This window comes from Orcinus orca, chromosome 9, assembly GCF_937001465.1.
Source record: "Orcinus orca chromosome 9, mOrcOrc1.1, whole genome shotgun sequence".
In the NCBI taxonomy this organism is placed as follows: Eukaryota; Metazoa; Chordata; class Mammalia; order Artiodactyla; family Delphinidae; genus Orcinus; species Orcinus orca.
Genome location: NC_064567.1, coordinates 103,129,176 through 103,157,076, shown reverse-complemented (window position 1 = coordinate 103,157,076; position 27,901 = coordinate 103,129,176). Strand labels below are relative to the sequence as shown.

Genomic DNA, 27,901 nt, shown 5'->3' with positions numbered 1-27,901 from the left:
CTAGTGGGAAGCAGCCGCACAGCACAGGGAGATCAGCTCAGTGCTTTGTGACCACCTAGAGGGGTGGGATAGGGAGGGCAGGAGGGAGACGCAAGAGGGAGGAGACATGGGGATATATGTATACATATAACTGATTCACTTTGTTATAAAACAGAAACTAACACACCATTGTAAAGCAATTATACTCCAATAAATATGTAAATAAATATATACATATTGAGAGGGAGGCAAGGCTGTGGAAGACAGGACGTGGGAAGGGCTGAGGGGCTCCTGGTCCTGCTGGGGTCATGGGGAGGGAAAGCAGGAAAGCCAGCTGAGCCCAGGCACGTGGCGGGTACACCTCTGAGAGCCCAGTGGCCACACCAGGGCCCCAAGTTCACGCCCTCCAAGGCTGATGGAACCGTCTCCTGACCAGGCGCAGGGTGGAAGCCTCGGGACAGCAGAACAGCTCGCCCAGATGGAGGCGATGGGCCCACGGGGGCCCAGGTGTGAACCAGGGCATCTGCTGTTCGCCTTTCTGTCAGCAAGACGCTTCCCAGGAGCTACACGAGGCTGTTGGTTCTGGGGGGCCCTGAAGCCCCCAGATGGGGCAGGACGAGCGAGTATGGGTGAAATTAGATGCACTTCAGGCGAGGGCAGAACCAGGGCCGGGATGGGTTCATGGTAGTGAAAAGAAGGTAATTCTACCCATTTTTTTTCAGTTCTGGTCTAAATCAATGATGTTCTTTTGAGCCACAGGGAATGATAATTGAAGCTGCTACACGTAAGTACGTGGTTCTATTCACCTTGGCTAAGAATATCACTATCTTCCTGTTTCATTACAGGGACCCGAAGTGACTTAAAAGAAATAAGCATCTGAGTTATAATCGATTGATTTCATGTTTCGGAAAGAATTACTGATAAAAATACTTTAAGTCCTTGCAATCCTTTCCAAAGGAGTTAAGGTTCTAGAAAGGACTCACAAAGTAGTTCTTTAAAGTCAACCGCAGATCCGGAGCCCCTCTGTGGACACCCTCACCGCCTGGCACTCACGGGCAAGATCCAGGGCACACAGCCCGAATCAAACCCGAGCTGCTCAAGGGTACACAGATATATTCGTTTTTTCTTACAGGTTTTCACTGTAACACATTTGGAAAATGCCTAAGGGACCGAGGAAAGCACTTGACAATCACTGACGACTCCCAGATTTGCTGTTACAGTCCTGGAGTGTGCCCTTCCAGTATTTTCTTGCACAGGTGTTTATAAATAGATGCACTGACATGACTGGGCTCAGACGGCAGACGCGGTTTTGCAATCGGGCCGTGCAGCTTCACGTTACACCATAAACATCCACCGGGTCTTTATGCCTCTTTGGTGCTTTAGTGCCTGCGAGGGATTTCTTCACATGTCATGTTGTATCAACATGAACGTCATGCTGCCCGTCTGGCGGCTTCTAGACTTTCATTCTCCTCAAGTGCTCCCTGGCACACCTTTGTACATGAGCCTCGGTGGCTCGTGTGTGGGTTGAATTATTTTCTCAGGATAAATGGCCGGATGTCAACTTTCTTAAAGTGCCACCTCTAATAAGGGAAATGTTTCCAAGAATGGGGATGCCGGGTGTTTGGCAGAATGCGTGCTATTCCTTAAAACAGGATTTAAGGGGCACGGTGGACCTGCGGGCATCCTCTGAGTATCCCCAAACCTCCAGCCTCCCACTTAGCAAGAACTCACCAAGCACACTCTCTGTGCTGGCCCCAATCTCCCGGATGTCCACGGGTCCCCCCGACCCCTGTCCAAGTGCATCAATTACGGAGCCTGTGAACCTGCCAGCCCTGGGGTCAAGCTCCTGCTCGCCACTCGCTGCACGAGTTACCCGCTCTGACCTTGGACAGCCCTCAATCCCCAGCCTATGTGACAGTGAGGGACTGTCACATAGGCTGACGGTGAGTGTCACTCAGAGAAACGCATGCAAGTCCCGTCCCACGGCAAACACTCCACAGATGATCATTCCAGACACACTCCACTTGTCTCCTCCTTCTGCGGGCATCACGTGCCTAAAAGAACCCCCTCCCCATGCACTGCAGGACCACAACCTCTGCGGCATCACCCAGGAAGAGGGAGCATTTGGCAGGAAGCTTCTGCTCCAAGACTTCTACGGGGCTTTCAGCTGTTTCTGGTCTTAGCATGGAGTTGAAAAGCCAGGTATTAGGAGTCTGCTTTGTGTTTCAAGCAGCTGAAGCCCCCAACGAGAGGCAGTGCTGGTCCTCAGGAAAAGAGGCCCCATCACGGCCTGTCCATCCTGGTGGGGTGGGGGCCGTGGAGAGCTGTCCGCCCACAGCAGGGGTTGACCAGATGATCCCGAAGAGGCCTGATAACTTGGGTCCGTCTACGGCTCTGCCGGTAGCAGGTGGCAGCCTCTGGTGGGCAGGTACCCCTGCAACGTGAATTCGGGCTGAAGCCTGCAGGGCAGCCCGGGCTGGGTCTTTCCATCCAGATAGAGCCCTCAGTGGGAGCAAACTCCCAAAGCCAAGCCCTTCCTGGGTTAGGCTTTGTCTTTTGGGCAATGTCTTCCAGGGGAACTCATGGCACTAGGGCTGCAAACGTGCAGTGTAAATGCAATTCCTGTTTGAATATGGAATTTCTTTAATGAGATTAAGGAATTGGGTGTCTCAACGGTATTAATGGTCCTGTTAAGAAAAAAAAGTCAATCTTTTACAGAAACATGCTAAAAAATCTATAGGTAAATGACATGATGGCTGGCATCTGCGTCAACAGAGTACATGGGGGGCGTGGCTTCACAGCTGTGGGGTCTGGCTGGGGGGCACGCGGTGTTCACCCCCCATTCGACTTCTGTGCAGGCTCTAAATTCTTCATCAACAAAACCTACACATGCCTTCGGACCATTTAGCCTTGTGCTGCCAGAGGAAATAAAGCATATTTGAAACCTTTTCCTACCTAATCGGTTTGAAGAATTGAGCCCAGTACCCCTGGGTAGAGAAAGCATCGCTCGGTGGTTCCTGATGGGGGGTTAGGGTAGGGGTGGATTTTGCCCCCCGAGGGACATTTGGCAACGCCCGAGACATTTCTGCTTGTCACAACTGGGGTGTGTGGGGTGTGTGTGTGTGTGGGGGTGTGTGTGTGTGTGTGTGTGTGTGGGGTGTGTGTGTGTGTGTGTGTGTGTGTGTGTGTGTGTGTCAGGGCACAAGACGGCTTCACATCAAAGGACTCCCCAGGCCCACACGTCAAACATGCTGAGTGCACAGCAAGGGGAATCTCGTGCTAGGAAGCGAGGTAGTACTTTGACGAGGATGTGTCACAAGGAAATAGGAACCAGCCCCACTGGGACAACGTGAGCGTCAAAGCGATGGCTGTAATCAGATAATAATGTGTCCTTACTGACAAATAAAGAAACACACAGGTAAATAGCTGGGAGAGAAGGGCTGCTCTTCCTCAGTGCCCAAGGCCAACTCAAAAATGCAGAACGAGAGTCGGAATCGCCAGGCAGGGTCACCCATAGGTGACAGAAGCAGCCAGTGGAGTCGGAGGGAGGAAGCGTATCAACCTGGTTTCAAGTAATCTTCCTTTACAGTACTTTTTAATTACCAAGGGAATAATGGCAACTTCACAATGGAGAAACTTAGCAGACGTGGGTAATAAACATCAACATCGGTGATAATGGAGAAACCAACATCACAGCATCCTGAACTCCTGCCCCGAGAAGGACGCAGCTGTCTGTGGCCTCTCTGCCACGTACAACCTGATGGGGCCCCAAGGCAACTCCCCACAAACAAAGAGGGGGTTCCGGTAACCGCTTACGTGACAAAGGACGCGGAGCGGCCAGGAAGTGCCCCTGTGTGAAAGGGAATTAGAGACGTTAAAACCAGTGCAGAGGGTGGTCCTGTGTTGGTTCACGAGCCAGAAAAAAAGAAGCAATAAAACACATTAGCAGGACAACTAATGAACTGTGAATAAGGTCTGGATCCCTGCAGGTCCTGATTTCGGAAACTGCTGTGTGCTACGCTCCCTGTAATAGTTATACACATGTGCATACAGATGTGTGTGTACATACACGCATATGGGACCAGGGAAAATGATTTAAAATGGGGCAGCATGTTAGCCACTAGGGAATCCGAACAAAGGATCTATGACAGGTCTTTGTATTATTACTGCAACTGCTCTTATAGGTCCGAAGTTATTTCAACGTAAAAGTTTAAAGGACACATTGTGCAAAAATAATGGCACGTGGGTCCCCTCTGTCACTCGGCATCTCACTGGTGTCCTATCACCCACAGAGGCGAGGTCACAAAGATGACAGGAGGGGACTCCTGCTTGGTTGCTCTCTTCATCAGGAGGCCCCTCCTCCTTCTCCATGAAGCCTCTGTCTTCACTGTGCAGGACTCCTAAGATCCCAAATCCGCAGGCACCAGGCAGTTCAATCACGGTCGGGGTCAGTAAAATGTCCGAAACGCAAAGACGGCGTTTGGGGAGGTCAGGCCCACACAGGTGTGCAGCTGCCCCTGCCCGGGGAGGGCCCACGTGCGCGCCTGCACGCTGCGAGGTGGCTGCATGACGGGACCACCAGACAGGGCTGTGACATGGCACCCGCCTGCCACTGCCTGTCCCTCTGTCGTGTAACGGCAGGACAGGCCACCCGTCAAAGCCCTTCCCCCAGACCGTCTGAACCCCATCGAGTATCATGGGTCTGCCCTCAGGCCAATGTACTATCTTTATCTCAAACTGCCTGATGTATTTACTGGCATCCAGTTTCAGCGAATGTCTGGCTTGAGAGACGGGGGCAGGGAAGGTCTTACGGTTCTTTGGGGGCAGAGGGGCCTCCAGCCAGTGCCCACCCAGCCAACACAGGTGTCCCACCTGCTAAAGCCCCACCATTGTGCTGACGCTGTCGGGAGGGGCGGGGGGGGGCACAGTGCTGGATGCCAAGAACACAGGAAACCTGGGAAGACTGGCAGATTTACTGGAAGTTTAGAAGACAGTGAAATTCGAGGAGCTGAGAGAGTCCTGAGTGGCTAGATTACAAAAGGACAAGAACCTCCAGAGCTTCCTTTGGTTCCGGACAACGCAGAGAGTGAGCGTCATCGTACAAATCTCAGACGGGGCTGCCACATCGGGTTACCTTTTATTCAATTACAAGAGTCAAGAACAGGTATCTGTAGATAAAGTCTTTCACTCTCAAAATCCTGATTTTCCAAGATACATCTGCTAGGAATGCAGTTTATACTAATAACCTTTGTACTACCCATAACACCTTCTTTTTGGGAAAGTAAGCTTATCTACCATTATGGTGAGACATTCAATATAATTACAAAAATACTGATCACGATCAAGAGTTAGTGACAGGAATTATTGAGAATTCTCTTAAAAAGCAGAACATGTTCACTGGTATCAGTGAGCATCTCCGTTTGGTACATTTTCAGAACTAAAATCTAGCAACGGAAGCAAAACCCCTTGCTGAGGGCGACAGCCGGACCCCGAGCCTGCAGCACCGTCTGTCTGTCGGATAAGCAGGGCTTCTCAGTTCTGCTCACATTAGACCACGGATCCGGAGGGGAGAAATGTAGGCCAAACACCACAGCCAGGCACAACTCCTCAAAAACCAGGAAAGCACAAGGTTCTACTAAGTGCGAGCTCAGAAAGTCCAACACCAAAAAGAGTAAGTACCTGAATGTGACAGCGCGCACCTTACCCCGCCTTCCGGCCGCTGGAGTCTCCAACTCAGAGGTTTCCAGGGCGACTCGTGAGCAAACGCCCTCTGCAAACCTCCCTGCGCGTCTGACCCTCTGCTCCCAGACGGGCTCAGTAAATACCTTACAGAGTTTCTAGAAGCTGCAGATACAGCCAATTAAAATGAATCTGCTTCATCACTGGGGGAGTGACTTTGCTGGCACTCGGGGGCCAGGGGAATGAGACACAAGACACCCATCCCGGGTTGCTCTGTTCCTCAAACGGGGGGTCAGCCAGGCTCCAGTGCCTCTACACTGTACTATATGGGGTACACGGCCCTTTGATGACAGTTGTAAAAAGGAACTTCATACACACACATACACAGCCATAAACACACAAATCCTTTAACCAGCAATTACAATGCTGAGAATCTATCTATCTATCTATCTATCTATCTGGTCTGTCTCTATCTACCTATCACCTATCTATCATCTATTATCTATTTATCTAGTCTATCTACCTATCACCTATCTATCTATCATCTATTATCAATCTATCTATCTATCTAGTCTATCTACCTATCACCTATCTATCTATCATCTATCTATTATCTATCTATCTAGTCTGTCTCTATCTGCCTATCACCTATCTATCTATCTATCTATCACCTATGTATCTCTGCACCCAGCTCTCACCATTAAGTGACCAGAGACCTACGTACAAGAATGTCCATTTCAGCTTTGTTTACAATAAGAAAGAACTGCACACAATAACAGTGCGTGTCAAAAGACGGTTTGGCTAAACCAACTATGGTCCCCATGCGATGCCACACCATGAAGCTTTTGGGGAAAATGCGGTAACGCAGGTAAATTCTGGACAAGATAAGACGACGTCCGTCCACACCGCTCACGTCTGTAGAATGAGACAAGAGTTGGGAACTGAGAGAAAGGGAACCTTACTTTTTATCATAAAATTTCTTGTACTATTTAAGTTTCACTTTTTGCTTTTACTACGAGCATGTATTACTTTTTTCTTTCATTTATTCCTTTTATAATTTAAAACTATTTACTTTTTGTTTGTTTGGTCCCTGGTTGGCCACAGATGATGTGGTAAGAAGTCACGTTACTGCAATCCCTACTCTTATTTCCGCTTTCAGTGCCTACACTTTGCCAACTGTCGGGTCTTCCTGGCCGGACCAGCTTCTCTGGAAGGATGGGGATGAGGGGGAGGGACCGCTCCGGCGTGAACGCCTGTAGGGGAGGGAAGCCAGCCTCCAGTCTCTCGCTTCGGTGCAGGCCTTATCCCCCACGGAGGCGGAGGGCTCTGGGATAAACCAGAATAAAGACCCAAAGTCCAATCCTGGGTCTCAAGCACAGGGAGCTGCCACCGGCAGCTGAATTTTTATTAACAGTTTACGCCACCTAGAATTTAGTTCAGTCTACGTGTACACAAACGGGGTGGCTTAACCAACGGAAGTGCAATGTCCCGCGGTTCTGGATGTGTTCAGTTCTGGACACCGGACATCAGAGACGAGGTGTCTGTGATCCCAGGGCTAGTCCCTTTCGAGAGCTGTGAGGGGGACTCCATTCTACGCCTCTCTCCCAGCTCCTGGGGGTCTGCTGGCTGTCTCTGGCGTATAAACATCACCCTGATTGCTGCCTGCACCTCCAGGGTTTTCTCCCTGTGTGGGTCCGAATGTCCCCTCTTTATAAGGACACCAGTCCTACTAGGTTGGCCCACCTACTCCAGCATGACTGCATCTAAACTTAACAAATGACACCTGCAACTACTCCGTTTCCAAACAGAGTCACAGTCTGAGGTCCTGGGGGCTTTGGGACTTCAACATCTGAATTGTAGAAGGGGGTACAATTCAGTCCATAACAACATGCAATAAAGTGTAAGACCCTAAGTCAGCTCTTCCTCCAACTAGCTGATACCTTGCAGCACAATGAATTAAATCATGATGTCCTGTTTATGATACCTGATGCTTGTAGGTGCTGGGGTCTCTCTCTGGGTACCTGATCCAGAGCACACAAGTCTCTGCTCTTAAATCAGCACCACGTGGCTTTCATGACAGCAGCTTTATAAGGTCAAAACCACCCTTTTGCAGGAGGAAACCAGTCACACCCAGAGACCAAATCCAGAGGGCCTCTTCTAGGTTCACATAAAACTCAACCTCTCAGCAGCCTGGGACCCACGGACGGCCCCTGGCTGCCCAAGACCCCAGGCCCTCTGAGGCTGTCCTAGCTCTGACTGCTGCACCTCAGGGTTCCGCGTGAGTCACCCCTTAGAGGGCCCCTGCCTACTCTGGAATTCCTAGGTAGGAGTTTGGATTTCCAATTTTGTGAATCTTACGTGCACTCCTAGTTGCACATCGGGGTTCTGGCTGATTTGGTGGCTAAGACAATATAAAACTAAATTAAAACCAACGCTCCACCTATGAAAGTAGACTAGTATCTAGGACAGAGAAAACAAGAGCACACAGCTGGCTAGTTCTGTAGACCTCTTTTAGGTACCTGAGACCTGGCCCTCTGGGCAGCGGGCCCCCAGGATGCCACCAGGGCCTCGGTCACGGCAGGTGCGTAGCTGTTCTGGTCTCTGACAGAAACAGTCCACCTACGGTAACAACTTCAGTGTCTACAGAAGCCGTTTGCATTATTAGGGGAACACAGTTCAAGGATGGAAATCAGGAGATCACATCAATACCCTACCATGAGCTGATTCAGGATCGCATCTGGGCCCACAGGCCGCCCTCAGCTGCTGGGTCTCCTTGGTCTCCGGCAGCTAGACAGGTCCTCAGATTTGGCTGTCCCTGTGGTTCTGTACTCTGGGGTCTTCTATGACCTCAACGCCTTTGAGGAGTCCTGACATTTGGCGGAAGGTCCTCGGTCCTGCTGGCGCCACAGAAGTGGGTCATGTCCTTCTCGGGATGCCCCATTCTGGTGACGTCATCTGGGGACCCTTGACTGGTAAGGTGACCCCTGCCGGTCTCTCCACAAGCCTGAGTTACTCCCTTGCCTTTGCTCTTCGAGCGGCTCCTGGGTCCTGGTGACAGGCCCCCTCCACACTTCAAGTATCTCCTAGGCGGCCCTGCCTCCTCTGAGTAGAGAATGGAATTCAGGCACTAAGACCCGAGGACAGGACTGAACATATTTTTAAAGGAGGGAAGCAGAGCTTCAAGTTATCATAGGGACACGGAAGCTACAGGAGGGCAAGAAATCACCAAGCGCTGCTGATCTGCTCGAATCCATCCAGCACCCACAACCCAACCATCTCAGCTCCTGCTGTGTCCACATCCTACCTGGCTGCCCCCACGCCTGCCTGTCTAGCCCATAAAAATGCAACCTGTAGACTTTTTAAGGATGCCGGGGGTGGGGGGTGGTTGAGGGAGGGAAGGGCTGGGAGTTTGGGATGAGCAGATGCAAACTATTACATACAGGATGGATAAACAACAAGGTCCTACTGTACAGCACAGGGAACTCTATTCAATATCCTGTGATAAACCCTAATGGAAAAGAATATGAAAAAGAATATATATACGTATATAGCTGAATCACTTTGCTGTACACCAGTAATGAACACAAAATTCTACAACTGTACTTCAATAAATAAAAAAAAAAAAAAGCAAAGGTGCCTTGCCTTCCTGTAGCGACGCGTGGCACAGTTAGCTCTGCAGAGAGATGGGTCCTCACCAGACCTCCAGGCCCTGACCCCGGGGTCCCCACTCCACCCCGTGTCCTTCCCGACTGGCTTCCCTCCCTCTTTCTGGAACACTCTCTGCTTCCAACCCAACTAACGGCTCGTCATCCTCCAGTCCCGGCTGGTTGGCTGGCTGGTGCCTTTCCCGCAGCCGGAATGTCCCACGTCTGACCTGCTGGCGACTCCATGCCCCCGAGGAGTGTCCATGCCGGCACTTGTCTCTCCCACCAGTCCCTGGGCCCCCGAGGGCAGTGTCCACACGGGGAAGCCGCTCAAATCGCACTGGGCAGCGGGCCCGTGAGATGGACACAGGCGGCGGAGGCTTGATTTCCTTGCTGGCCCCGTGCTGGGTACAGGGCGGGCGGCAGCCAGCCTCCAGGTGCGGGGTTTGGAGACGGGTTCTCGGGGCCCTGCCGGTCATTGTCACTCAGATGCTCCCTCCTGGGGCCATCCTCCCAGACTGGAGACCACGTGGGGGAGGTAAGGCGGGCTGTGCTGCAGGGCTGAGGAGACGGGGTACACCCGAGCCCAGGGGCCTGAGTCAGGACGGGATCACCTGACCCCGCTCTCCACACCTAGGTCCACGCAGTGATCCACCCCCACAGCACTGCACGGGGACCAGCACAGGGAGCCTTCCTCACAGCACATGGACCAGAAGCGCCTCCTCCCCGCTTCTGTGGACGCTGCAAGGCCACACACTGCGATCTATACTCCCGGGAAGTGCTGCGGAACAGCCAGAGACGGGCTAAGGCTGCCGCAGGGTCTGAAGGCCCAAGACGCGGCGTGTTCAACCACTGGGACAGGACAGGACGGACGGGACGGGACAGGACAGGACGGATAGGACAGGACAGACAGGACAGGACAGGACGGATAGGACAGGACAGGATAGGACAGGACAGGATAGGACAGGACGGATGGGGCAGGACAGGACCGATAGGACAGGACAGGACAGGATAGGACAGGACGGATGGGGCGGGGCAGGACAGGACCGATAGGACAGGACAGGACCGATAGGACAGAACAGGATAGGACAGGACAGACGGGGCAGGACAGGACTGATAGGACAGGACAGGACCGATAGGACAGGACAGGATAGGACAGGACAGACGGGGCAGGACAGGACCGATAGGACAGGACAGGACGGATAGGACAGGACAGGATAGGACGGACGGGGCAGGACAGGACCAATAGGACAGGACAGGATAGGACAGGACGGACGGGACAGGACAGGACAGGACGGACGGGACGGGACAGGACAGGACGGACAGAACAGGCGGTGCCTTCTTGTCCCTACCACAACCCCGGCCCCTGCGGTCCCTGCAGCCAGCAGCTGTCCACCTGCGTAGGGAGGGCCACCCCAGCTGGGGGACAGCAGGTTTCCAAAGCCAGGGTGTGCTGCCACGGGGGCCCCCAGGCCACTCTCACAGAGAGAATGTGGGAGGCCGCCGGTGAGGGATCAGCGCTCAAAAGTTCTGAAACTCACGCGCCCCTGAACCTGGTGATGAGAATAAAGTGGCCTTCGTGCACACACAGCGACACGCACGGGCTTTGGCTGGAAACCTGGCTTCCAGGAAAGCACTGAAAACGTGACAAGACCTACCTACCTCACAGTGGCTCCGGGAAGCGACACCCACAGCACAGCCAACTGGAACCCACGCAGAGAGCCGGCCACGGCCAAGGGTCCGAGTGTGGCCCAAACACACACTCGTTAATAGTGTTTTCAGCAATTACGAGCGCTCTTTGCGAAGACCATGGAGAAGAGACACAGCAAACACTTGCAGGATATTCAACACATAAAAACATTTATATGGTTATGTCTGCTTTGATGTTAGCTTTTATGTACAGAATGGATAAATAAGAAGGTCCCACTGTAGAGCACAGGGAACTATAATCAATATCCTGTGATAAACCATAATGGAAAATAATACGAAAAAAAAAGAGGCAGGGACTGGAATGGAGATGGTACCGTCTGTCCCTGCCACTGACCGTGGTCTGCAGGAAGCCAGTGGCCCTAACATCCAAGGTCCCATCACAATAGCACTGCCGCCGCCTCGAAGTGGGGACATGCCCGCCGCGGGGCGGCTGCCACCCCCTGCCCTTACCGTGGAGCTGCTACACGTGACACTTCCATCTGTGTCTGTGCAGGGTTTCCTGATACGAATGAACCCCAAGAACCCAGGATTCCAGAAAGAGGGCAGCGAGAAATACTGCTGCTTTGTGATCCACGAGCACCTCCGCTGTGGGATTACGACGAGGAAGCTATTCTGGGGTGAGGAAAAAATAAACTGCACTCGTCCTTAGCACTGGGTTCTAAAACAAATTTACCAGCAGAGGTTGTTCACTCAGAACCTTTCTAAACGGGGTCAGGTCTGTGTTCTCTTTTCCTAGAAATGCCGAGACTTGGCCGCACAGCAGTGAAAGGAGGGGGTGTGGGTGGATGTTAACTGAATTCTCTCTCTGAAGACACTCAAAACGCCTTCACTTGGTTTCCTCCAGTGTTTCTCCCAATTTTTCTTTAAACATTTTTTATTACTCAAACTGCTTTTCCATCATGCTTCCTAAGACAGCGAGGTGAGAGCCCAAGAAAAGAAAGAGAGAAAAGCTATGGAGAGAAAGAGAAGGCCAAACTCCATGCAGGCACCGGGCCACACAGGAGCTGCCCCATCGGGCCAGGGCACAGGCAGGCCAGCCAGGAGCAGTGCAGAGACACAGAAAGGCCACAGCCAGCAGCGGGGACACATGTGTGGAAGGTTCTAGTTAGCGTCCAGTGATGTTGGACAGGCACAGACTCAGCTTGGACCCAGCAGGTGGCAGGGATTTCACCAAAGCATGGAACCCCTTCAACCAAGACCCAAAGGTCCGACAGATGCTTTTCAACCTTGTGATTTCATGAAACACTTTATCTTAAACTGACAAAAAGTGACATATTTAGAGACCACAGAATGGAAGCAAAGGCCCTCTGTGACCGTCCACAGGCTTTTACGAAAGCAAAGGTGTCCACGCTCCAAGCACATGACACCTTCTGCACGGGATGAACTGTGGTCCGTCGGAAATGAAGGTGTTTAATCATGTGCATTTATGTCGGAACCGTCAGGGAGGGTAATCGGGCCAAAAGTTCATTTTCCGGTTCTTCACCTTTTCCTAAAGACATTTCAAGTCAAAGCAACAGCAGATCAGTTGGCCAAGGGAACTCATTTTTCTTGATCCAGCAAACTAGGCAGCCCTTTCTGAGACTGCGCACAGACCTCAATGGCCGTTTGCTCTGCCCGGCCCCTGATTCTGCAGCAGGACCTGATCACAGACGCCCACGCTGGTCAAGACACACACTTAGGTTTTTGGTAAAAGTATGGGGATTCTTCCCGTGAAAGATATAGATAATGTAAGTGCCCACTTTTCCAGTACTCCTGACAGCTACAGATACCAAGAGACACTCAATGCTGTCATAGAGGATCCCAAGTTTAAAGAATTTATATTTAAAAAGATATGGGGCTTCCCTGGTGGCGTAGTGGTTGAGAGCCCGCCTGCCGATGCAGGGGACGCGGGTTCGTGCCCCGGTCCGGGAGGATCCCACATGCCGCGGAGCTGCTGGGCCCGTGAGTCATGGCCGCTGAGCCTGCACGTCTGGAGACTGTGCTCCGCAACAGGAAAGGCCACAACAGTGAGAGGCCCACGTACCACACACACAAAAAAAGATATGAACAGTCCAGAGAAACACTAGTGGCTGGGATTTCACAGCAGGTTCCTGAGAGAATCTCCTGTTTCATTTTTAGCTAATCATGCAGCCTGCAGGTCACAGCTACCTATCTGGACTGCATCCCTTGTTTGGATAAAACAGATGCAGGAAGACAGTTACCTTGGAGCTTTGCAATTCGCAGAGGGCTCTTAAACACCTCAGTTTCAGCAGTATTCCCAGAGAAATCTGAGGGGATGGTCTTCACCATTTAAAAATGATCTAGGACGATTTTGCATCCTTCCCCAAAGTGGGGTCCGTGGGAAGCTTGCCATATTCAAAGTGGCTCTGCGATCATCAACATCTGATAAGCTCTAGGCTGACTCGAGCTGGCCTATGACGTAGCTTTTCTTCCCTGTAGCGTTCCTCGAATCCTCCAAAACCCAACATGAAATGTGAAATTCCAAGAAGGTGACAAGGGATGCAAAAGTCCCCTAACTTCCTGCATGTTTCTTCTCACGACAAGTCAGGTGACCGGGATTCTAGAAAGTGCAAGGTGAGAAGCGCAGGCGCAGAACTGTCCGCTGGGCAACGAGGCGGGAAGCAGGGAAGGCCAGCCACCGCTCAGAGGCAGAAGAACCAGGAGAGAGCCTAGCTGACCGGAAGGGACCCGGCACAGCGGCCATGCCGTTCAGACCTAGGCTGGTGCTCAAGGACACGGCCACGGTGGCCACGGAGCTGGGCCACACTCGGGGCTCCGCAGAGGGTCTCTGGTTCCATCTCCAAGGCCGAGCGAACCCACCGTGCTTGCTTGGCGGACTCCCAACCACTGCGCCACCAGGGAAGCCCGATGCTCCTTCTTTTTTTAACCAGCCCTCCCCTTCCTCTCTCTCCGCATCTCTGCACCTTTGCTCTCTCTGCTTCCTCCAGGTGTGCATCTGTCGGGGGGCGGTGGGGGGGTGCTGGCTCAGGGACCAGCCTATGGGATGGCTGCCTGTGGGTAAGCGCACAAGTTGGGCCTAGCCAGCTGTGGCTGTGGAAAGAGGACCAGGTCCCAGGACACAGAGGGAGGCTGCCCTCCCCGGGGTCTCTGTCCCTAGACTGTTCTTAGGCAAAATTCATTTCCTGGGCTTCCCTGGTGGCGCAGTGGCTGAGAGTCCGCCTGCCGATGCAGGGGACGCAAGTTCGTGCCCTGGTCCGGGAAGATCCCACGTGCCGCGGAGCGGCTGGGCCCGTGAGCCATGGCTGCTGAGCCTGCGCTCTGCAACGGGAGAGGCCGCAACGGTGAGAGGCCCGCGTACCGCCAAAAAAAAAAAAAAAAATTCATTTCCTTATAATTAAAGTCAACTGGGCCTTTTATTTCTTGCAGCCAAACGCATCCTGAAAGAGCCAGTGAAGCAGAAGTCCCTGATTTGCCCTGGGGTACCCCACGAATCCTGGCCCCCCATCTGCCCTGGGGTACCCCACGAACCCTGGCCCCCCATCTGCCCTGAGGTATCCCACGAATCCTGGCCCCCATCTGCCCTGGGGTACCCCACGAATCCTGGCCCCCCATTTGCCCTGGGGTACCCCACAAATCCTGGCGGCTGGTGGTGCTGTTTCCAAGGTGTCAGAGCTGCGGGGTGTGGCCGCCCTGTTCCTTCCCCATCACTGGCTGGCGTTTCCAGAGGCCACAGAGCCAGCCCTCCTCAGCCTACCCAGTCCCGGGCAGTCCCAGGCACGGTGCTGCCTCCAGGCCGGCACACCGAGGAGGGACAGCAGCCTCCCACGGGACACCAGGGCCTCTCTGAAGGGCTGTCACCTCCCACGGCTGTCACCAACAAGCGGCTCCTGCTTGGTGGATTAAGAGCTTCCAGACCATCCGCCCTCCACAGGATAAAGGGCTACTCAGAACCACCTGTCGAGCTCCCGCCACTTTGCATACAAAAGCATCCTTCCCCACAGCAAACGCCAGTCTGCAGTGCGCCAGTCTGCACTGTGGAGAGCAGCTTCCGCCCTCGCAGGAGGCCCAGTAGTCTGGGGTCTCCTCCAAGCCCAGTGGGTGCAGCGCTGGGGCCCTGCAAGGGACAGGGAGGACCCCGGGGGCTGTGGACTCATCCAGGCCAAGTTCATGTCCTGCCTCCGCATCTGCCAAAGTATTGCAGCTGCTGGGCCGTGGTTTCCCCCATGGAAACAGTCTCCTCCTTGCCGTGTGTAGAAATGCTGTGACACTGACCACCATGAGACAGATGCTAAAAATCCCAGGACCTTCCCAATGGGCTCAGGAACTGCATGTGACCCCTCTCAACATCAGCCGGTTCACAGGCAGCCTCTGCTTGTCTGCGCTGGAAGGGAGGGAAGGGATTCCTCATGCTTTCTGGTGACCCCCTTCCAGACACACGAGTTGCCCCTCAGAGGATCTGACCCAGCCTCTGCCACGTCACAGGTTCCCTCCACAGTCCACATTCATCCTGACTCATCACTTTTGCACGTGTGTGTTTACACAAAGTGTTTCTCTGAAAGGTCACCTGCTGTCCCCACTCCGAGGGTGAGGGTGAAAGACAAGAGCTGGGGTCTGTCTCCAAGGCCGACAGGAGAGGCTGCATCCATACAGCCCGGAGGGGCGGGGTTGCCGGGGGACGCTCAGGTCCAAGGCTGCTGGGACTCCCACAGGGCCACCTGGGGCAGCCCACTCCCCACAGGGGCCTAGACAAGGCCGCGCACGTGGCTGACGGAGAGCCCTGTGGTCCCCGTCCCTGGCCCATCCTCGTCCATCTTCCTCCACATCTGGTCCCTCCACTTGGGGTGGGGCGGCTCCTATGTTGCGGGTCCTCCTTGTCAGAGGACAGCGGCCTCTGAGACACAGCATATCAAAGCCGCTAACTCAGGAAACCTTCTGTTGCAACAGAGGTCAGACCTGCTTTTCTGCAAAGACCACCTTGAACTTCTGACTCAAAACCCATTTTATTTTATTTATTTATTTATTTTTTGCCGTACGCGGGCCTCTCACTGCTGTGGCCTCTCCCATCGCGGAGCACAGTCTCCGGACACGGAGGCTCAGCGGCCATGGCTCACGGGCCCAGCTGCTCCGCGGCATGTGGGATCTTCCCGGACTGGGGCACGAACCCGTGTCCCCTGCATCGGCAGGCGGACTCTCAACCACTGCGCCACCAGGGAAGCTCTCAAAACCCATTTTTAATCAAAGCAGCCCTTCTCTCTCCACGAGCGGCCCCGGCACCGTCTTCCCAGCTGCATATGCACAGCATCGTTTTTTAAACCCTATTTAACATAATCCTTTTCAGACCTGGACTGACATTCCAGCTTGTGGAGCCCTTTCTGCACATCAGCTCCTGTAAGCCATCCCTGAGTGCCCCCCACGTGCCAGGCCTGGGGGACCACAGCCTGTGGGTCCACCTGAGTCCGGGCAATGTGCCAGGTGGGCATTAAAGATCCCAGCGGATCCGACGCACGCTTAGCAACACACGAAGAAAGACTAAGGTCCTCTGGGTCCACCAAGGCACCGAGAGCCACGGGACCCTCATCACAGAAGCCACCAGCACCACGGGGACTGTGGGATGAGGTTCGGGGAAGACGCTCCGTCCCACGGCTCAGAAATCTTTGCTGGAACCGTCATTGCCGTCCACCTGACAGCCGGTCTTTTCCAAATGAGTCACAAAGGACTTAAAAATGCCTCGGTGATTTCTCCCACCAACACTCTCTTTCCTGATGCTAATTTAATTTCACTCCCCTCTAGAGGTAAGAAAGTTATCACTCAGAAAGAAGTAGTTAGGTGTCTGCATTTCTGGTTAATCAGTGATGCGATGTTATTAAACTAAATCACTAGATAAATGATACGCCATCACATAAATGATGGAATGATGCTTGTCAAAGACCTGGACCTGCAGATAAGACGCACTCGTCTGTTTGTGATAACCCAGGAAGACTGGTAGGCGCCTGCAGACACTATGCAAAATTGTCCAGCCACTGTTCCCAGACTCTCATGGGCAAAGTGGGCGGTTTCTTCTGACACACCACACACATCATTCCCGCCATGAATGAACAGGTCTGTGCTCTCGCACTTTACTGGCAAAGCCCCAGTGCAACCCAAGCTCAATGTGACCGACAGACTCTGGTTTAAAAATATTATCAAATGAACCAAATGTGGTTGTTTTAAAATTCATATAATACAATAAAAGAAACAGGAAACCCAAGAAGCCTGTGTCTAAGAGAGAGACCCTCGGACCTCACACAAGGCCAGTGACCACCCACCCCTCCAGGGGGACCCACGCAGGAGGAGGCATCACTGGGTTTGGGGCCCCAGCGACTTCCGAGGAGGGTCAGACCCGCCAGGCTATGACTGACAGGCCCGCGGGGGTCAGACATGTGAGCAGGGGCAGGGTGGGTGCCACAGGTGACAGCTGGGGCCCACACGGTGGCAGAGGCACGACCCCAGCTCCAGGGGTGGGGGGATGCAGAGTGCAGGAGGCCTGAGAAGGTCAAGGGAAAGGTGGGCAAAGGTCACCACAGTGTCCCCCACGCTGGGTATAAGCTGGAGAACCAGGATGCTTGTACGAAACTCAGCTATTCCCGCCCCCATGGCCCGGGCTCCCATAATATAAGAACTCAGGCTCGTGGCTCAAACAGACGCTTACTTCTCATGGTTCTGGAGGCTGGGAGTCCAGGGTCAAAGTCCCACAGGGTCAGGTTCTGGAGAGGACCCTTGCTGGCTTGTCTGCAGCCGTGTTCCTGCTGTGTCCTCATGGGTGTGGAGCAGCTTTGGTCTCTTCTGAGGGCACTAATCCCACCACGGGGGCCCCACCCCATCACCTCATTTAAACCCACCCACCTCCCTAGGCCCGAACCTAAGGCCATCAAAGTGGGGTCAGGGCTTGAACAGAGGAATTCTCCGGGGACACAGGCGTGCAGCCCACAGGTCACCCAGACCACACAGACTTGGTAGGCTCAGACGAGCCCGGGATGCCTCTCCCATAGCATTTGGCAAGGACATGGCCACAGGGTGGACACAAAGCCAGGGCAGACTTGGCATGGCCTGCCCAGAGGCACCTGCACCCTCTGGATGCCTCATGTGCAGGACACGGGAAGCCGGATGGCTCCATCACATCACATCACATCACAGCGGCTGCACGCTCACACCTGCCCACCCCTGCTCACACCAGCCGACTCCTGCCCACCCCTGCTCACACCAGCCGACTCCTGCCCACCCCTGCTCACCCCTGCCCACACCTGCCCGTGCCTGACCACATCTGCCCACTGAGCAGCTATCAAGCGGTCACAGAGAAAGAAAGCCAGAGCACAGTGGAGGAGGCCCTGACTCATCTGCGGGTGCCTAGACCACTCTGGGCAACAGGGTTCTTCCTTTCGAGTGGCTGCTTGAATCGTTCACTCCTCCCACCACCCCGACTAGTGAACACAGAGGCTTGCGGTGCCCCCCTGCGCCCAGCTCCTTCCAGACGGCTTATGCTTTCCTCTTTCCCACTCGACCTGGTCCTTCCAGGGCATGAGGTGGCATTAGATGGGCCCACGTGTCCAGCACACTGTGTCCATGTTTATTCCCTGTCAGCGCTCCTGACTGACACTGATCCCACTGCTTCCTCTGACTTTGCAGGAAGAGAAGGAAGAGCGGGTTTTCCTGCCCTCAGGTAAGTGGCAAAGGAGGGGCCCCCGCCCCCATCACGGGCACTGAGCCTGGGCGCGCAGCTTGAGGCTGCCAGGCATTGCCACTGGCAGCACCAACAAAACACGCATTCAGGAGCTCGGAACCCAGTGTGGTCAAGAGACATCCCTTTGAGCCAGTTAGCAAACAACGAAAGCCACCAAGTTTCTACACGTAGGGCTAAGTGTGGAACATCTTTCCTGGTCGCTGGCCCCAGAGGGTGACAGAAATTCAGGCACCAAATGCAACATTCTTGTGGGGGAACTGACTCTGATCCCAAGAAAAACAGCAGGCAAAATCCCTGGGTTTCCTGATTCTGCTTATAGAGTTGTACAGTCCACGGGGTGGAGGCCGGTTTCCTTGCCAGCCGCTGCGAGAGCCAGATAATATTTTCATGGTCTTATTTTAGGACGGGTAATGTTGTAAACAACCTCAGTGCCCAACCCACAGACAGCTTGTCTAGACCCTTATTTGAAGCAGAAGGTCACCAGGCAGGCAGACATCCCAGATGGACTTCAGGCATGTGATGAGGGCTGCAGCCCGGCAGGCACTGGCCGCAGAAAGGGACCCTGACCTCACCTCTGAGTGCTGACACGGGGACGGCGCAGCCCGCTCGCGAGGCATGAGGTCAGGAGGCAGCAGCTCTCGGGAGTGGGCGAGCCTCGGGACAAACGACCCTCTCATAAGAGTGCAGACCCTGCACGCTGCAGGGGACAGGTATGCAGAGAAAGAGGATGTGCTTAAGGACAAGGGCAGAAAAGTGCAGAGGACAGTGGCTCCACCAGAGAAGGCAAAGAGGCTCCTGAAACACACTCACTGAAAAGAGAGAACATCAAGGGCCCAGGAAGACCTAGCTTAGTGGCTAAGGCCAGCGGTGCCAGACCCTGGTGTCAGGTGCTGCCCAGCTCCACCGCCCACACCAGGGCCCCACCAGCTCCACCGCCCACACCGGGGCCCCACCAGGTCCACCGCCCACACCGGGGCCCCACCAGGTCCACCGCCTACACCATGACCCCCACCAGCTGCACAGCCCACACCGGGGCCCCACCAGCTCCACCGCCCACACCGGGGCCCCACCAGCTCCACCGCCCACACCAGCTCCACCGCCCACACCGGGGCCCCACCAGCTCCACCGCCCACACCAGGGCCCCACCAGCTCCACCGCCCACACCAGGAGCCCCACCAGCTCCACCGCCCACACCGGGGCCCCACCAGCTCCACCGCCCACACCATGACCCCCACCAGCTCCACCGCCCACACCACCTCCACAGCACACACCAGGGCCCCACCAGCTCCACCGCCCACACCAGCTCCACTGCCCACACCGGGGCCCCACCAGCTCCACCGCCCACACCGGGACCCCCACCAGCTCCACCGCCCACACCGGGGCCCCACCAGCTCCACCGCCCACACCAGGAGCCCCACCAGCTCCACCGCCCACACCATGACCCCCACCAGCTCCACCGCCCACTCCGGGGCCCCACCAGCTCCACCGCCCACACCGGGGCCCCACCAGCTCCACCGCCCACACCGGGGCCCCACCAGCTCCACCGCCCACACCGGGGCCCCACCAGCTCCACCGCCCACACCATGACCCCCACCAGCTCCACTGCCCACACCGGGCCCCCCACCAGCTCCACCGCCCACACCGGGGCCCCACCAGCTCCACCGCCTACACCGGGGCCCCACCAGCTCCACCGCCCACACCATGACCCCCACCAGCTCCACCGCTCACAGCTGGGCCTCAGTTTCCCAAATGCAGACTCGATGTACCATTTGCACCTAACTCTCAGGTTTGTTTTGAGAGTAAATGTTATTTATATACATAAACATATAAACCACACAGAATGTTGTTTTCTTCATCTTTGTTGTTATTATTCTTGTTGTTAGTGTTAGCGCTATACCCCACTATGGAACATCACCGGGTCCCCCCCTCCCAAGCCTGCAGCCCACCCTGGGCCAGGCCCTGCCAGCCAGGAGGGACGGACCTGCCAGCCCACCCTTCCGACAAGGTGACGACTGGCGATGTGACCACGGATGACTTCCTGAAGCTCTGCCTGTCTCCTCCGCTGGGGACAACGTGTGTATCACAGGCACCTCACAGTCTTACTTTAAGGCAGAAACTGCTGGTTTAGTTGGCTGTCACCTTCTGGGTCAAGTCAAAATCCTTCTGCCCTGAGCACATCCTATTCAAAGTCAGGAATGTTACAAACTGTTCAATTACCCTCTAGTCCAGGTGCCCGGGAACGTCCAGGTTTAATGCCTCATTGATCCAGACGAAGATGATGGTGGTGACATTTTTTTCAGAGAACCTAAAATTCATCTTTCAGCATCAAATGATCAGTACTATTATTCTTTTACCATTTTTATAAGACTCTTTCTATAACATATAAACATCTCAAACATCCTAAATGTTGTTCCTAAATCATTCCTAAGTGGCACTTTGGCCAGTAAAGTAAAAAGCCTCGCCAGGCAACAAGGCTGGTAGCAACAGGAGAAGAGCAAAGAGAAAAGATCCCAGTTTCCCTCCCTTCTTCCCAGAGCCACGAGCCAGCTCGTCGGTCCTAACTCCGCACGCGAGCAGCCTGGCGTTCCAACCAGGGGTGGCTCACCTGCTTCGCAGCAGCTGGGCCGGGAGGTACGGAGCCCGGCGTGAGCGCAGGGGGGCTCCCGGGGCCGCAGAGCTCGGGGAAGGGGTTGGGGATGGCCGGCAGAGACGACGTCCTCAACTGCTGGTCCCCCTGGTGCAGGCGCCTGCAGGAGAGACAACGCCCGTCAGAAGCTGCCGTCCGCTCAGGACCCAGGGGTCCCACGACTGGGAATCTGCCTGGAACCCCGAGGGAGGGACTTGGACGAATGTTTGAACACCTGTGTCCACACCGCACTGCTCACAACCATCAAAAGGTGGGAGCAACCAATGGCCCACTGTCCCAGGAACAATGACACCACGTGGTGTAAACGTGCAGCGGGGCATCACTCAGCCGGCACAGGGAAGGGGACTCTGACACGAGCTACCACACGGGTGAACCGTGAGGACGGCACTGCAGCGAGGCACCTGGGGCAGTCACATCAGAGACAGAAACAGAGTGGAGGGCCAGGGGTCGGGGCCAGGGGGTCACTGTCCAGTGGGGACAGGGTTTCAGATGTGCAAGTCCTGCAGGTGTAAGACACAGAGGAAAGAGAGGAGGGCACTTCCTGTAACCGCTGGGCCACGTGCCCAGGAGCTGACGTGGACTGTTAACAGACCCCACTCCGCCGCAATAGCCTCCTGGTGGCAGAAAACCCGGGGGATGCAGGAGTCCTTTGTCACACAGAGCGAGAGGGGAGGAGGTGCAGCCATGCTCACCTTCCCAAAGTACTGCTAAGCAGTGACTCACCGGAGACTGTTTTACTTTCTTCTGAATTACCGCGCGAGAGGCTGACTCTGCTATCCTAGCTTCACAGAAGTTCACAAGCTTCTCTCTCTAGGAGGCAGTCTTGAGCATTTTAAAAGTCCTGATTTTTAGGGCAGTGAAATGACTCCATACAATACTACGAGGCTGGACCCACGTCATCACACGTTTGTCCAAACCACAGAATACACACCATCACGAGCCAGCCCCCGTGTGAAGCAGGGGCTCTGGGCGTTAACGATGGTGCTAAGGGTCATCGGTTACAAGGGTGCCGCCCCGCTGGGGATGCTGAGGGAGGGGGCTGAGTGTATGCTGAGGGGAATGGGAAGCACGTGGGAAACCTCCGCAGCTGCCTCTCGATTTTGCTATGAACCCAAAACGGCTCTTAAAAATAAAATCTTAAAAAAAAAAAAAGGTGCTAATTGAAAGAGGCCAGACACAGAAGGTCACATATGATATGATTCCATCTGTCAGAGACATCCAGACCAGATCAATCCACAGCACGGAACACAGATGGACGGCTGCCATGGGCTGTGGGGAGGGGAAAGCAGGGGGGCCCTGCTCAGTGGGTGCCAGGTTCCTCTGGCCGGAGATGGGGGTGCTCGGGAACTACACAGGGCGAGGGGGGCGCTGCACAGCCCTGGGAGTGTCCTAATCGCCACCCAACACACACTGTGAAGTGATTTCAGTCTACGCTTGTGCAAATTTCATTTCAATACGTTATTTTAAACACTGAAAAACAAAGTGGTTTCAGCGGTTCACAAGTATCACCCAAAGCCAAACCGAGGTATATCAGACAAAGCGGAAGAGTCCCATGGGAGAGGCCCGTGGCCAAAGGGTACTTCCCTTCACAAGAGACACGGGAGGCGGGGTCAGGGGCCGGGAGGGTGGGACCACACTCCTCCACCTCTCCAGGTGCGAGCACGCCCCCTTCACCTGTCACCCCTCTACTGCTCCAGTTTCTGCTCTGTACCTGCTCTCTTCAGACGTGTAACAATCTCTGGGAAGTCCTCAGCAGGGCAGACCTGCTCCTTGGGCCCCTCACCTGGGTCTGCATCTGGGGTCCCCACTCAGCAGGTATGGGCCAAGTCACCTCTCCCGGTGCCTGTTTCCTTACCTGGGAACTGAGGGTCACCACGCCAGCACCTAGTAAGGCTGCAGTGACCGTTCCATCAGCTACTATATGAGGACCCAACAGACTTATACACAGGAGGTGCTCAGCAAACACAGGAAATCCTCAGCAGACCCATTTACAAAATGAGTCTTTGGGGATCCTATATTGGTTGTCCCATTTTTTAAAATGCACCTGAAGATAAGAAACGATATGACAACGTGAGAGAATGTCGCTGAGAAGAGGCTGGGCCCGGGACCGGTGTCCGCTCTCTGGAAGGAGTGAGCCTCCCGTCCTCTGCCCATCAAACCCTGGGATTCAGTACCTGCAGCCCCTGGGCAGAGGGACAAGTACGGCCAGGACTCCAGACTCAAGGGCCCTGGACAACTAACTGGCAGGGAACCAGGCCTTCCTGCACCCCTGTTCTCTGCCTGGTCCAGCCTCATGCACCGTCACTGCGGCTGCCACTCCATCCTCCCGGGGCCTCCCCGAGGCCACCACGGATGGGTGGCCAACACACTCCAGACCCAGAGAAGCTTGCAGGAGAAGAGAATGTCTCCCCCCAGACTGAACTCACCAGGAGCTCAGAACACAGGGGTGACGGTCTAGGGAGCAAAGTGGTACATACACTGGAGGATGGATGTGACAAAGGGCAGGATGCCGAGAAGCAGTGACCCCAGGCCACCCCGGCCGCTGCAGGACACTCGGTTCCCACCCCCCGAGACAGAGCTGGCAAGAGGGTCATCTGGCTGCAGAAAACATAGGATGTCGGGCTGGAAAGAAGGCTCACAGAAGTTTCCAGAAGCACAGCGAACACTCCATCCCCACAAGGAAAGGAGATTCCCAAGAAGACACTCCAGTCTGACAGACGTCCCAGCCACAGCACACCGCACACCCTCCCCCGAGAAAGCCCAGGGAGCAGCAGGTGTCAGTCACCCCCTCAACCTCCCTTGCCTGAAAACCTGCCAGAGCTGACGCGGGGCCGGGCTGGGGACCGCAGAGAGCTCATCTGCTGGATTTCACAAAGGCCTCCACCCAGAAGGTCTCCCATTGCCTCCATTCACAACCACTGCCCCGACTTCTCCCAGGCAGAGACAGAGCCCAGGTGCCCCCAACGCTCTGTCCCCCACCCCCCAAATCCATGAGCTGACAAATCTCATCCACCCCCCATCCCCGGTCAGCACAGTGCCACTCTAGGCTGGTCCCCGAAACACCTTCCAAATCCCCCCTAGCCCTGACCCCAGGCTGCCAGAGCTACCCCCCGAAACCCAAATCCAAGCCTCCCTGACCTGCTCAAACCCTTCCCCCGTCTCTCCCCTGGGAGGGGCTCCCAAAGGCCTCTGGATCTGGCCCTACCTGTCGGGATCTCTTTTCTAACCCTCTCTGTGGAGGTCTGATAGACACACAGAGCCGTGCGTATTCAATGTCCACAACTGGACGAGCTTAGAGAGAACACGCCGTGACGTCACCACAGTCTGGCCGTAAACATCCTCCAATGTTCACGCCCACCCTCCTCACTTGTTTATTACTGTTATTATTTTGTGTGCGTGTGTGTGATGAGAACACGTCACACGGGACCTGGCCCTGTGGCAAGCTCCTCAACACGCAGCGCAGCGCTGCCTGCTAACTCGGGCCGCGCTGCACGGCACGCCGGCAGGCCTCGCCCACCAGGTTAACCTGACCCTCTGGACCCTCCGACCGGCACCTCCCACCGGCCCCCGGCGACCCTCTCCACTCCCCGCCTCCATGCTCCTGACGCTTCCAGGTTCCTTGTGGAAGTGGAATCACGTAGTAACCGTCCTTCTCCGTGGGTCCTATTTACCCGGCACACTGTCCATGCTGTCCAGCAATGGGTGAACGGACGGAGAAAACGTGATACATACACACGCTCAGCCGTGAAAAAGGAAGGGGATCTGGCCACTTCCGACACCAGGGCCCAGCTCTCCTGCTCAGGAAATCTCTTCCCCCATCCTTCAGCTCCTCTCACCCTTAAACACCCAGTTCAGAGGTCTGCTTCCTCCAGGGAGCCCTCCTCCACCTGGCCCCCGCGGGAACGGGACAGCTGTCTGAGGCTGCACATTCCTGACCAGCCCCTGGTCCCCTCTCGGCAGTGAGGCCTGGGAACCCTCCGTGGGCTGCCTGGCCGTTCGCTCATTTATTCCAGGGCGGTCTCTTCTGACGGGGTTTCTGCACATCCCACCGACCTGGCACAGAGCAGGTGCTCATAACATACGAGTGCCCTGAACTGAACCAGGTACCAGCAGGTACTCTGGCGGCCCTGCTAGACAGAGGGAAGGAAGGGGCCCACCAAGTTGAGCCAGGCGCCGTGACCCCAAGACCCACCCCTCGCTCCTGGTGGGGAGGCCAGGGCCCACCTGACGGCGAGGATGTGCATGGGCTGGGACCGCTGCAGCCTCTGCCGCGGGGCCACCTGCCCCTGCAGGGGCCTTGCTCCGGGGGGCCGGCCGCGGGGATGCTGGCCATTGCGCAGGAGGGGCGCCGTCTCCGCGGCCGCGCACAGGCTCTCCAGGGACGCATCCATGTCGTTCACCAGCGTCTCCAGGTCCACGTCGTCCTCTGTGCGTCGAAAGGGAGAGAAAGACAAACGTCAGCGGCAGCGAGGGGCCACGGCCAGGTTCCAAGACTCATACCGTCTTAAAATACGACGTGAGGGTGGAGAACGGTAACTGAAACAAGCCCACGTTTCTATGAGGAACCATCTGTGTCCTATGCATTGATATCTGTCGATACTCCAGAAGCAATCCAGAAATCACAGCCCATCTGCCTTTCCCATCTGTACAGGAGACCCTCTGGGGGCATCTGCTGGAGTGCAGGGGGCCACGCACAGCCTGAGCCCCGACCTCAGCTGGCTAATCGCAGGGGCACAAGGAGCCCTAAGGAGGCCAGTCAGGGCTTCTCCCTTCCCCGAAATTCCAGAAGAGAAGCAGAGAGACAGGAACGGGGCAGCACCCGACCCTGATCCCAGCCTCGTCTGCGAAGGCCACCAGAAGGGCCGCAGCCGCGGCAGACGGGCCCCGAGGGCTGCTGCCGGTGAGACCCGCACCTGCAGGCCTCTGGGTGCCCGACAGCCAGAGGGAGGCTGCCTTCACACAAGCAGGCCCGAGGCCGACGCAGAGAGAGGACGACAGGAAACGCCAGGAAGAGAGATGGGTACTTTTATGTGTTGGTGTGGCCGAAGCCTGTCAACCGTCATTCTAGATGTTTCCGTGAAGCTATTCTTAGACGAGAGTCTAAGAGAGACGAGAACAACGAGGGCCCCGGGAAGAGGGTCTGCAGCCTGCGGACCCCGCAGACGTGAATGTGGACTCACGGCTGTGCGAGTCGACTCCTCACAGGAACCAACCCCAAACACAGGCACACGCACATCCTGTGGGCTCAGTTCTGGAGATCCGCCCCTTTCTGACAACACGGCCGAGGCCACTGAGGCTGCCTCTCACGAAGAGGTCACAGGTCAGCCAATTCACAGTCTATCTGGCTTCCCCGGAGCCCAGGGAACAAACCAGAGGCAGAGCCCAAGACAGCCAGGCCTCGGCCCACCCAAGCAGCCCCCGAGGGGCAGGACAGTCCTGCTGCCCCACCCCTGCCCCTGTCCTGCGCCTGCCGGTTCGGGCCCCAAGCCCCAGTCCCGGGTCTCCATCCCTCCGGGTCTGCAGCTCTCACTGGAGCTCACAGTAGTACCAGGCCAGCAGGTGGGCGTGAGGAATCAGTGAGTCCTCACCTGCTCTGTAACAGAGCCTGACCCAGGGTAAACACTCGGTCGGTGTTATTTATTTGCTCTATTTCATTTATTCCTCACAAAACAATGCAGAGTGGTGCCTATTAACCTGGTTTTAACAGCCAAGGAAGTCGGTCCAGGGTAGTCAAGTAACTTGCCCCAGGTCACACCAGCAGTCAGCAGGGAACCTGGAATCTGAAAACAAGTTTTGCAGCTGCCAACGTGAGCTCACCAGGTGCACACTCCACCAGTGAGCTCATGGAACTTTCTGGAACACTGACCTCCCTGCCCCTCCCGCTCCCCCCACAAATGTCTCCGATGCCTCTGCTTTGTTCAGCCTCCCTGTCTCACGAGGCAGAAGGGCAGGAGGAGACAGAAGGAAACAAAACAGAAGACCAACAAAAGCCAGCCTAGAAGGCACGGAAGCTGCAGGGTGCAGGGGGTGGGGTCGGCGGGGGTGTTCAGGATCAGGGAGTCTCTGGTCGGGTGTGGGGGTGGAGTGCAGGTACGGAGAGATCCAGGAAGAGGCAGGAAGACCACAGAACACCCCTCCCCCGAGGCCCCTTTACCCTTCAGGCAGTGATGCCTGCAAGAGAGGTCTGGGGAGCGTCCAGACCAGACGAGCAGGCAGGCCCTGAGGAGGACGGACAGACAGACACACGGATGGCCCGGGCGGGGGGCGGGGGGCGGAGAAGGATGGGCGGCTGCTGAAATCGCAGCGATGAGAGTGCAGTCCCGCTGGAGCCAAGGACAGAAGCCCAGGCAGGGTGGGTGGGGCAGAACCCGGGAAGAAGGGGGGTGTCTGGGGGGGGGTTGTGCAGAGACCCCGGCACCCGGGGGAGGGCTGACGGGGGAGAGGGCAGAGCCCCGCACCTCCAGGCCCTGGTGGGGGAAGGAGTCGAAAGATGCTGCTACAGCTCAGGTTATGCGTTGTCTAGTATTAAGTAAACTTGATTAACTTGATTAACATTAACATTTG

At 55.6% G+C, this 27,901-nt stretch overlaps 1 protein-coding gene across 6 annotated transcripts in view; it reads right to left on the bottom strand.

Annotated features, from left to right (window-relative positions):
• Positions 1-27,901, bottom strand: part of GRB10 (growth factor receptor bound protein 10) — a 202,741-nt gene that overhangs the window by 57,436 nt on the left and 117,404 nt on the right. For all 6 annotated transcript variants that reach the window (XM_033402270.2, XM_033402271.2, XM_049715147.1 and 3 more), the window contains 2 exons: positions 25,562-25,763; positions 21,296-21,437 (listed from right to left, as the gene is read on the bottom strand). In XM_033402270.2, coding sequence (XP_033258161.2) covers positions 21,296-21,437; positions 25,562-25,763 — 344 coding nt within the window. The remainder of the gene's footprint in view (positions 1-21,295; positions 21,438-25,561; positions 25,764-27,901) is intronic.